The following is a 12,523-nucleotide window of genomic DNA, read 5'->3' as shown; positions in this document are numbered from 1 at the left end:
ACTTTGCGAAGAGAAGCCAACCGGCTCCTTATAGCAAAGAGGCAGAGAAGAGTAAGCCATACTTGTCTTATATATTTTTTCTTAGTCTTTCTTTCTTTTTTTTGTGAAGAAAATGAAACAGTTTTTAGCGAAATTCACGCAGAAAAGTAAAACAGTATCCTGGTAGTCAAAAGTCAACACTTTTTATTGATAATTTTTAATTTGCAAGTCCAGCAGATGTCGTTATATCAACAAAGACTGACTTTACGATGGTACATCTAATAAGGGCTTTTCTTTACATAATGATGTTACTATAGCAACCCGACCAAAGCCTCCAATCCTTAGAATCCACTGGAGTTCTCGTATAAATAGCAGCCAAAAATACTCTGCTCAAAATCCCTGTCAAATTTCCCATTCAAGTTAAACCTTTTGATCAAAGTTGAATTTTTTTATTCCTTTTTTTGTGCTTAGGGTTAGAGGTTCTAAGGTCAGTCGTCAGTATAGTCGTCTTGCTGGCTGTTGTTCACGGGAGTTGAACTGTGACGTTGTTTAGTTGGTCATTAACTGGTCCAAAGAAAAACCACAGATGCTAATGATGATTACCATTGAGACAAGACTAGTACGGGTCTTTAGTTCAACCTCACACTGAAGATCTTTTGCTGTACTTCGAGGAGTCGTCGATACTGTTCGTCATATCAACGGAAGAACGCGTTACATCAACATTAGCAAGTACAGCGCAAACCATGAAATCGAATCATCAATGGATAATTCAAAAATCGTGAATACATTCACAGGACTTCCATCTGAAGGAAGATCAAGCAAGTGTTTTAGTTAATGTTGATTACTGGTCAACATGGTGTACATTACTAACTATACCAATGGTTATATTGTGGAATACTCTGCACCTTGTTTTGATAGTTGGCTATTGATCCCAGGAGAGAATCTCTGGCGTGCAGGTCTACGAGGGTTTCTCTACACATTAGCAATGTTTTACCTTTTTCTAGGGATTGCTATAGTTGCAGACATATTCATGGGATCAATTGAAGTAATCACAAGCAAAAAACGAAAACTAACTCGTTTCGACCCCGAGAAACAAGAAAGTGTTGAAATAGAAGTGTTCGTCTGGAATGAAACCGTAGCAAACCTAACTTTAATGGCATTAGGATCATCAGCACCCGAGATATTATTAGCTGTCATAGAAACCATACAAGATATATCGTCCGACGGTGCTCAAGGCGCAGACCAAGATGGACTCGGTACCTTCACTATCATAGGCTCTGCTTCATTCAATATGTTGCTCATAACAGCTATCTGTGTAGTAAGTGTCCCTACTGATACAGTCAAACGTGTCAGAGAGTTTGGTGTATTTATTTGGACTGCTGTATGGTCGCTATTTGCCTATGTGTGGCTTCTCATCACCCTCAAGTGGGTATCACCAGATGAAGTGGAAATCTGGGAAGCTTTTTTAACTCTTTCGTTCTTCCCTTTACTGGTGTTCACATCGTGGTGCCAGGATCATGGATGGTGGTGTAGTAGAAGAACAGGCAAAGTCCTTACTGTCGAGACCCCAGAGGTGAGTATTTATTAGTAAACCTGTTTGCCGTATCATTGTTTATACTTTTAACGCACACTTTCTAAACTTACAGTTTGATAAGTTTTCATTTCCATGATAATGAACGTAGTTTAGATCTAAGATGCTTTAGTACTGTCTGTAAATTAATTTATTTGATCGATCTTATCATCTGATCTATAGAGGGTTTATAATGTTTTCTTAAGCGGTTGATAAGGATTAGCGTCGACCTTCTCCAGGCAAATCAGCATGCGTTATATAGAACCATTTGCCTCAAAACTTTACATTATTAAAAATAGGACAAAATCCGTGAAATAAATAATCCTATATTTTGGAAATTTCTAGGTAACTGGTCTAGACGTGTATAACCTATTAAGGTCTAATGTCCTAGGATTATTCTCGATAGATATTATAATCTCTGCAGGACCAGGCAAAATCGACCTAAGACACGGGGGTAGATATATAAAAGAATGATTGATTGCAGTCTTCAATAACGACTGCCAAATATTCTTGACAGGATATTGACAATATATCTTTTTCACGACTGCGCTTCGTGTGGGTATGGTGTAACGCTGTTTTTCCTCGCAATAGGGTTCACACCGCAGCTGCACCATATAAATATATGTATAATCTTGCCTGTAATTTAACGCCAATTGTTTTGAGAGCAATACAACTAAACACGCAATAAAAATATAAAAGAAATAAATATGATCATAAAAAAAGAAGGAAAAAAGAACAAAGAAGAACAGAAAAGAAATCAGAATATCTAGAATACGAGCGTGGGGTTAGTCCCTGGTTAGTTCGTTGTCAAGTGACTGATATTAATTGATGATTAATTCCCGGGTCCATTACTGAACGAATGAACACTCCATCTAGACGTGAATGAATAAGTGTGATATATCTGGCAATAAGTCCTCAAAGCCCATAAAGGTTGAAGGATCTTCAGTTTTCTACTTAACATTGATAAAAGCTTTGTTTTTGCCAAGTAACGGAGGTGTTATTCACTACACTGTTACGCATGAGTATTAGACCGTTAAACGTATTTATTTCATCTTGTGTACATTTGTTATACATTATATACCGATAACGAGAACCACAAACGTGTAAGAAAACGAAAAAAATGGAAAGCAAACAAATACGAGTAGCAAAAGATGTGGAGCCGTGATCGTGTTATCTTAACCCCTATCATTACTCATTATTATCTGCTATAATCCATTTAAAGTATCCCTGTTGTGTGGTCGTTATGGTAACAGCGGTTATTAAGATAGATAATGCATTATCAATGAACCAAGTATGGTATGTTCGTCCAGTAAGATGTACGGATGCATGAAGAACAAAACGAATGTTGATATACACTGGATTACTGATGTATATCAAGTCTTATTATGTAACACCTTAAGTCATCGCCTTCACGTGCCAGTGATAATAAGGCACGTGACAAATAGTCTTAATACTTGTACACTCTATGCAAAATGTGTGACTTTCACGTGACAAATAGTCTTAATACTTGTACACTCTATGCAAAATGTGTGACTTTCACGTGACAAATAGTCTTAATACTTGTACACTCTATGCAAAATGTGTGACTTTCACGTGACAAATAGTATTAATACTTGTACACTCTATGCAAAATGTGTGACTTTCACGTGACAAATAGTCTTAATACTTGTACACTCTATGCAAAACTCTTAATTATGATTATTAATAAACACAAAGCAATCAATATTAAGTATATAAACTCATTAAACTCATAAACTCATTAGTATATAACTGAATATCTCATAAAGCGCATTTAGGACACAGTTTACAGCTATCACCGATGTATATAGGCTGCATGGATGCGCGCATGCTAACGTGAGCAGGCTTAATAAGACTACCACCTTGGAATCAGATGAATGAAAATATGTCTAACTACATCACTCACCTAGAATGATTTTCATATGACCGTGAAAGAAAATAGACCATTTAGTTTGTAATAGTTGATAAAGAACAAAAGAAAATCATTGGTTTAGAGTCTACTACTAACTATTAGTTTGCCTATTCTTTCACGATCATATGAAAATCACTCTAATGCTTTGTGTTTACAGGTGAGGGTAGTTGGTTTGACAGAACGACGGCAAAGCCACTTAATGATCCATCGATCGATGGAGCTACGAGTGTTAGAACAGCAAAGACATAGTGTAAGGTACGTAGATCTCTTTCCTGGATTGCTGTAATATAGGGATTCAAGTAATCAAATAATACCTTTGACTCAGGGTAAAGCAATAAAATGCATGCGCATTAGGCCGGGTCATAACATTCATTTCAGTTCTACTAGGAAGGGCAAGGGGGCTGGGGCTTTAACAAACATCCTAACCCCACATCATTTAGGACTTATTTTTTACATGACCACACTTTTCTATAAGTCTAATGCTGTATATAGTAGATGTGTAGGTGCAGTAAGGTATGGAAGTTACATATATGACATGATAGATGATTGGTTTATACTTTGATATTCTTTTGTCTTTTCTTTTCCAGCGAGAGAGATTTGAGAGACTTACCAAGAAGCCGGGATAAACTAAAGTAAGGTTTCTTAATAGCTGCCACTCACACGACCTACAAAACAACAAACAAATCAGTAACAACTAAACTACCATAAATGTTTTTGAGCATTGTGTGAAATTAACCAACATTTACGCTCGGTATTCCAGGGAAGTTGTGTCGCTATGGAAACTAAGAGGGCAAAAACCAGACGCGAACTCGAATGAAACAGCAGAAAGTTTAGCTCACGCCTTGAAACATATCAAAGAAGTTAACACACAGCCTCAAAACACGACTACTGCAAGACTTAGGTAGGCAAGAAAACAGAAAAATATTGTTTCATTCTTCCATCTTCAATGAAGAACACCTTTGCGACACTTCAATTTCGCTATTTTGGAGGTCGCAGATTTCGCAAATCGCGAAATCGCGCGAAAATCGTTAAATCCCGAAATTAAAATGTCGCAAAAATTTCATGCAATGAAGGTAACAATAATCGCTGGTTTTATTTTAGATTTCGTCATGCAGCACTTCACAGCATCACAAGGAGTAAAGCCAGGAAAATAAAAGAAAAAGAAGAGAGTGAAAGTCAAAAGGCGATGAATGTTCTCGCCAAGTCATTCATTGGTTCAAAGCTTACTGGAACTTCCACACTTGGTAAGTGATCAGTTTCATCAGTAATACTGTCATCCATTCCGAGTTTGAGGAAAAGTTGGGTCGAGTTGGGATCGCAGAGCATCATGGGACTGTTTTAGAGAAAGAAATAGACGCCATCTTGGAAATATGTCCCCCGAAACAATCCCACATTGCACTGCTATTTTCATTCAGTTTAATTACTTCACCATATTGCTGCGCAACGCGTTGCGCATGACATCATACAGTATGAGATCGCTAAAATAATGAGTGTTTTAAAAGTTAAACATCACATTGAGCGAGATTTTCTTTTTCATTGTCCTTTCAGACGAGGCAACGCAAAAGTTCAACTTCAGTACCCAGTCTTACTCGGTCCTGAAGAGTGCAAAACACGTGGATGTTGACATCTTGCTGCTGTCAAACAACAAGAGGAGGTTATCTTATAAATAAATATATATATAAATATATATATATAATTCTCTGTATCTACTAACCTTAATTAAAAACGCTTTCTAGTAAATACACAGGAAACATTACTTCTAAGTGTTTTTGTTCGGTGCACTTTTAATGTACCTGGCGTACTGTCCCTAAGGGGAGAACAGGGAGTCGCTTATCCTTGTGATTTATTGTCCATTTATCCATTATCTACCTTAAGCTCTTGCTGAGCGCAAAGCGAGGAGGCTGTAAAAACAGCGATTTGATTATCTAACCGGATAACACATCTTTTACGAAGCATTGAACGTGTAAATATAGTTTTAGCTGGGTAATGAGTACTAGTTTTATCGAGTACTCATATATCAATACTATGTTGTATGTTACAGGCCGTCTCGTGTGAGCTCTCATAAAGCACTCATTCCTCTCCCTTCTCCATACGACCCTGCCACACAAATAGATGAAGGAAAATGTGCCAAAATGAACAGTGGCCATGGAAATATGGTAAGACAAACCAGCTATCCTATCACGTGGTTATTAGCCTAGCATCACGTGATAACACTATTCTGCCATGTGACTGTAGCAATAAGGTTCTCCACTAAGTCATAGATACTTTATCTATAGATTACAGTGAATGGTATTCCTATCAAGTGGTTAGTAGCCTAGCATCACGTGAGACACTATTCTACCATGTGACTGTAGCAATAAGGTTCTCCACTAAGTCATAGATACTTTATCTATAGATTACAGTGAATGGTATTCCTATCACGTGGTTAGTAGCCTAGCATCACGTGATAACACTATTCTACCATGTCACTGTAGCAATAAGGTTCTCCACTAAGTCATAGATACTTTATCTATAGATTACAGTGAATGGTATTCTTATCACGTCGTTAGTAGCCTAGCATCAAGTGATAACACTATTCTGCCATGTGACTATAGCAATAATACTAAGGCATAGATACTTAATCTATAGATTACAGTGAATGGTATTCCTATCACGTGGTTAGTAGCCTAGCATCACGTGATAACACTATTCTACCATGTGACTGTAGCAATAAGGTTCTCCACTAAGTCATAGATACTTTATCTATAGATTACAGTGAATGGTATTCCTATCAAGTGGTTAGTAGCCTAGCATCACGTGAGACACTATTCTACCATGTGACTGTAGCAATAAGGTTCTCCACTAAGTCATAGATACTTTATCTATAGATTACAGTGAATGGTATTCCTATCACGTGGTTAGTAGCCTAGCATCACGTGATAACACTATTCTACCATGTCACTGTAGCAATAAGGTTCTCCACTAAGTCATAGATACTTTATCTATAGATTACAGTGAATGGTATTCTTATCACGTCGTTAGTAGCCTAGCATCAAGTGATAACACTATTCTGCCATGTGACTATAGCAATAATACTAAGGCATAGATACTTAATCTATAGATTACAGTGAATGGTATTCCTATCACGTGGTTAGTAGCCTAGCATCACGTGATAACACTATTCTACCATGTGACTGTAGCAATTATACTAAGGCATAGATACTTTATCTATAGATTACAGTGAATGGTATTTCTGCTTCACCCATCAACAAACCAGCACCATCACCTAAAGAACAGTTATACACTCGACCAGACTCCCCTTCTGACACCATCAGTGAACGAAGCGAGAACGACGAGAATAATCACCGCGACAGCGTCTGCTCCTTAGCTGTTGGTACTATGTTTAGTGTTGACTACGAGACGAGGGATGGAAGTGCTAAACACGGCAAAGACTATACCAGTGTTAAAGGAACTATGGTAAATACATATCTGCAATTTGATTGGTTTATTTCTATCACGTTGTCATTTACCTCAAATAATCCTCTTGGATAACACAATCTGTCCGCGATTTATTAATATTTATTGATAGATTTATTGATTATTAATTTTGTTTCGCATCTCAGAACTTCCAACTAGGCACGTCAAAGCACATCCTGAGAATCCCTATCATACAGCACGATGACTACAAAAATAAAGAGTTTTTCGTGATATTAAAAAAACCAACGCCAGCCAGCATCGTTGATCTGGGAGAACCAAGTTTGACTAAAGTAACTATCATTGATGACGATGGTATGTACATAACCGTGCCATGTAACAGTATTTTTATTGTATTTAGCAATATTCTGACGCACTACTCTCATGCAAACATCACTTCTGCCATACTAACCCTACTGATTTAATTGACCTTTTTCCCGATGATTTTTGATACATTTGTGAAAGTACTATTAAGAGCAGTCGCTCAATGTGGGTTTAAGGCTGTACTGGACATTTTACTTTCTATACACCGACCACTGCCCTAGGCTGAAGCAAAGATTTAATTAATAAATAGTTTACTACTCTTTTGTTTCATTCGCGTTTAAAAAAAATTATATTCCTGCTCCGAGCTTTCGGGTTACAAACCCATCGTTGTCCCCTGGACCCTAAGATCACGTGTGGAAAGCGCGCGATAAAGGTGATAAGTGGTAATAACCACGCACCATGTGTAAACTGTTCAAATACAAGGAAATCACTATTTATTCATGTGTTTTCAGAGCCGGGAGAGTTTTCATTTGAGCAAGCAAGTTATCATGCCAACTTCATGACAGAAGATGTGACGTGTACTGTTGTAAGACGTCGCGGATGTGATGGTTGTGTTACCGTTAACTACCATACACTGTGAGTAATGTGAAATAATTGGTGTAAATCTCGCTTTCTGATTGGATGGAAACGCGTGATTTACTTCAATAATGAACGTACTTTGCATCCAATATTCAGTAACGGGTTCAATCTTATCATGTCTCCCTGTCCGAATATTTGAGATAATTTTTCCAAGTTTTTCAAAGGTAGTCCATTGCGCTATTGCACGCCATTCAAGAGGGATAACTTCTGCTCTTAACAACACCGTCTAAACATTTTCTTCACTTGTCTTGATGATTAAGATGACAGTGCGCACGTGCTAAACCTGTCTAACTCATCCACAAAAAAGCAACGAAAAAATGAAATACATTCCAAGTGGTTCCTACAAAGCAGCTGACAACGATAACTGATAATAACCTAGTAATACTAACCATGGCTTGGATACAGCCAGACGAACAGGGGTAAGCAGGAAGTGTTTTTATGATTGATTCTGACCTGTTGGGTTTGTGTTATCGTTTGTATTTAGGAATGGAACAGCGACAGGCGGCACAGAAGAGCAGATTGAACGAAAAGAATGCGATTTCGAAGCAGTTAGTGACGGGGTCTTGACGTTTCAACATGGCGAAACTTCAAAAATGATTGAAATTAGAATTAATCCAGAATGTCAGGTAATAATCTTTGATAATACTTAATAATATCCGCATGTCATCTATTTAACATGTTGGTTTTCCCATTTCAGAATAAAAATTTTATTGTATTATTGCACGACCCGAGTCCTGGGGCGCGGATTGGAGAAAAATCAGCAACAGTCGCACATGTATCGAGTGGTAAGAATATGCGCCAATATGACGAGAACACACGACAAGTAAACGATTATGAAACGAAAGGAAACGACTGTAAAACGAGAATACTCGACAACTAAGCGAGATTACACGATTATGAAACGAGAGGAAACGACTGTAAGACGAGAGCACATGACAACATAAAGAGAACACACGACAACCCTATTTGCAGACTGGGTCTCGTTGATAACATTATTTGTCTTGTGGCAGATGTTGACGATATTGTAGATCGAGTGGCAAACATCATCACATCAGAAGATGAACAGAGTCTAACCAAGTCATGGCGGTCACAGTTTGAAGAGTAAGTTATCAACTGAATTATCTTCATCAATCACCATGGTGACAACGAGTCAACCATATATGGTCTTGTGCAACCTTAAGAATACCCTTGATAATCATTGATCACGTGGTACAGATATATTTAAATTGGATGATTCTTGTTCATCCATCACTATGGTTACCACAAGTTAACCATATATGGTCTTGCGCAACCTTAAACACTCTTATTCATTTCATATCATAGTATGGTACAAATATTAAACTAAGTGGTTTTATATTTGTAGTGCAATTGTAATTCAAGGCGAAGAAGATGATGATGGCAATATTCAACCATTGACCACCATGGATTTTATTCTACATTTACTAACAATATTCTGGAAAGTTCTCTTTGCATTTATTCCACCAAGGTATGGTTGTCAATCAAACCAGCATCATGTTGCAACAGCAGTTATGATTGAACATAAGCATACTTTTCCGCAATGCGATTGGAATGGATAGATTTGTGCATTTTGATTGGCTTACAGTGAAAAGTATTTGACAATAGTAGTGCGATGAATGGCTCACACATGCAAAGGAGAATAGTGTGAGGCATTTGCAAATAGATAAGATTGATGTTGAGCTGCTAAGCATTAATTCAGTTACCTTGAATCTGTTGCAGGAACGTTCTTGGTGGTTGGGCAGCATTTGTGTTCTCACTGGGATTTATTGCAATTCTTACAGCTATAGTTGAACAGGTAAAACTATGAAAAAAATATTTCAGTTATTTTGAAAATATGATCCTGACAGCTATTCTCTTTATCACATAATTTATCTTCACTTATCCTTACATAGCTTCCTAGCTGTGTTACATACAATATTGTCCCTACCCACCCCTCCCCTTATTATTGTCTTCAACCACCCCTCCCATATTGCAACCATCCACCCATCCCTCCCTTGCTGTGCAATATACCATTTTCTCTCCTACCACCTTTCCCTTACTTACTTCATGTCCTGTCTATTCCATAGCTTGGCAAGCTGTTAGGCTGTGTTGTCGGCCTCAAGAACAGTGTGACAGGTATCACCATCATCGCCATAGGAACCAGTCTTCCCGATACATTTGCCAGTAAAACAGCAGCACTGCAAGATTCAGGGGCTGATGCAGCAATTGGCAACATCACAGGTAAGATACTATACCCCAAGGTTATTCCTTTTATTGGTGAGAGATTCTTGTGGAGAGTTTACCATCCTAATGCCATCACCTTCCTGTGACTAACCTTCCTCTCACATGGTCTTGTATGTTTGCAGGCAGTAACAGTGTAAATGTCTTCCTTGGCCTTGGTTTACCATGGGTTATCAGCGTGTGTTATCATGCTGCTATGGGAACTAAATTCCGCGTATCCAGTGGCAACCTCTCATTTTCTGTCCTGGTATATACTTCTTGTGGTGCATGCTGTCTTGTTATTTTAGTACTGCGTAGAGTGGTAAGTAGTGGTCCTGTATTCCACTCCTAGAAAACGATATAATAACCTCTGTTTTATATCCACTGTTTAGTTTTTAGGTGGAGAACTTGGTGGCTCATTATTGACTAAATGGTCTACTGGCTTATTCCTGGTATTTCTCTGGTTATTGTACACAGTACTGTCCAGTTTAATGGCCTATGGTTACATACCAGGAACAATTTAATGTCCAGGAGTTACCATAGCAATAACCATATCCTGATAGCATGGCCTATGGTTACATACCAGCAACAATTTAATGTCCAGGAATTACCATGGCAATAACAATATCCTAATAGTATGGCCTATGGTTACATACCAGCAACGATTTAATGTCCAGGAATTACCATAGCAATAACCATATCCTAAAAATATGGCCTATGGTCAAATACCAGGAAGAAGTTGATGTCCAGGAAATACCATGGTAACACAGTCTACCCAATCATCTTACAGGTCACTCTAGAAATATGACATATGGTTACATACTAGGAACCAGTCAATGTCCAGGAAATACCATAGTAAGACAGTCTACCCAATAATATATGGTTACATACCAGGAAATGTTTCTTCTCCAGCCACTTGCCATATTGACAGTCTGTTATTTGAGATGTAATGGTAATGATAATATTTTGCAGGACAATCTAAAAGAAACAGAAATTTTTCTTGACAGAATATCATATTTCATTATTTATATTATTTATAAAAACGAACGAAATTGAACAAAAATGATCTATTTCTCCTCCACTTTAATTTTTGAAGAGAACTGAATCATAAGGCATGAAAATTAATCTAAAGGAATGATGTAAAGGAACAAATAATATGTTAAGGAAAAACTTTGTAAATCAATATTTATGAATAATTGTACATAGAGAAAGAGAGTCTGCAGAATACAAACACTAAGTGTCCAATTCTTTGCACTATTTAGCACTAAATAAACAATAAAAAACAATAGAATAAGCAAAAATTAGTACTATTTAAAGTGTGATTATGCCAACCAAGACCACGTGTTCTGATTGGCTAACAGTAATTTGTATCAACATTTGTTTGGGCAGCCTTTGGTCGTTTGTAGTTGCACTATAGTACTAGATGAAAATCATAGTTGTACTAATTACAAAATTGCACCAAAGAAACAATTGAAAAAGATGTGTTTAGTGCTATTTAGTCTTCATGCTATTTCATGGATATATGGTTTATGCACTCCATATATATCAATATATGGTCATACTATTTATTGTTTGTACTCTAGAGTGAGATTTGATATTATTATACATTAGTGTCAGTAAAGGTTGCTTTACTCAATGCTTCAAATAATACCCTTTAATTTACTGGTATTATTACGAAACCAATCATGCACCATATGCATAAATAACCTTTGTTGACACTGGTGTGTTTGAACCAGGCATTTTATATCGTTAAATATTAAAGTTTGATAGCAAATAAGAACAAATAGAGAATGGAGTATAACAAAGTGTGCATACAAAAATACAATGGTAAATATTTACCAAATGACAAAAAGTACAAATACATGTTAAAAATGAAAAAACATGCCTTCTCGTGGGTATTTTTTGTAAAGAAAGCTAATAAGAAAATATGTCATTAATAATTCATTGAAATCGGTTTAGTGAGCAGTGAGTAGTTTTTTAAAAGTTGTTTTAGGAAAAGATTTCTTAACAAGAGTGATAAAAATAAAAGAGACAGAAACCCATATATTGTATCATTATTTTTGATTCTGCTATAGTCCTCTTTACAGGTTCCCTACCCCAGCTGCCTACCCCATCATCAAGGTAGCCATGCCTCTATGGCATCGAAGTAGGACGAATGGTAAGCTTGCAATGATAGAGACATGTGAATAATAATTGTCCAAAGGCCTTTAGCATTGCAAGCTCACCATTGGTCTTGCTTCAATGCAAAGGCACAGCTACCTTTCAAGATGGTGCGGGGAACTGTGAAAGGGACTATTTCTCTTGTCTCATTCATACATCATCCCCTATCAAAGGACAATTTTATTACAATGACCACAATCCTTTTCAAACGTTTTATATCATTGCTTCATGGGAATAGTAAAACCACTGGTGCTAATTAACTGAATAAAAGAAAGTTTGCAAGGGATTGTGGTAGTTGTAGTATAGACAAA

General features: G+C 37.1%; 1 protein-coding gene and 1 long non-coding RNA gene across 2 annotated transcripts; one reads left to right on the top strand and one right to left on the bottom strand.

The window, feature by feature from the left end:
- The first annotated feature begins 832 nt into the window (after positions 1–832).
- LOC116305671 (sodium/calcium exchanger 3) lies at positions 833–12,094 on the top strand. Its single transcript, XM_031715630.2, has 18 exons — positions 833–1,552; positions 3,637–3,734; positions 4,067–4,111; positions 4,240–4,380; positions 4,581–4,723; positions 5,028–5,133; positions 5,521–5,635; positions 6,693–6,935; positions 7,082–7,247; positions 7,709–7,832; positions 8,320–8,461; positions 8,533–8,620; positions 8,846–8,936; positions 9,199–9,321; positions 9,573–9,648; positions 9,920–10,073; positions 10,199–10,374; positions 10,445–12,094. The coding sequence occupies exons 1-18, from the start codon at positions 833–835 to the stop codon at positions 10,574–10,576; spliced, it is 2,883 nt and encodes a 960-aa protein (XP_031571490.1). The 3' UTR covers positions 10,577–12,094.
- On the bottom strand, positions 3,981–11,022 carry LOC148914224 (uncharacterized). Its single transcript, XR_016119005.1, has 4 exons — positions 10,944–11,022; positions 9,897–10,400; positions 9,557–9,654; positions 3,981–4,144 (listed from the first exon to the last, which is right to left on the bottom strand). It is a non-coding gene; the product is annotated as an uncharacterized LOC148914224 (long non-coding RNA).
- Positions 12,095–12,523: the final 429 nt, after the last annotated feature.

Source organism: Actinia tenebrosa, unplaced genomic scaffold (assembly GCF_029948245.1).
Source record: "Actinia tenebrosa isolate PJP-AT-01 unplaced genomic scaffold, QUT_ActTen_1.0 PGA_scaffold0__85_contigs__length_37466705, whole genome shotgun sequence".
Lineage (NCBI taxonomy): Eukaryota > Metazoa > Cnidaria > Anthozoa > Actiniaria > Actiniidae > Actinia > Actinia tenebrosa.
The sequence above is the reverse complement of the archived record's forward strand: the minus strand, read 5'-3'. Positions and strand labels throughout refer to the sequence as shown.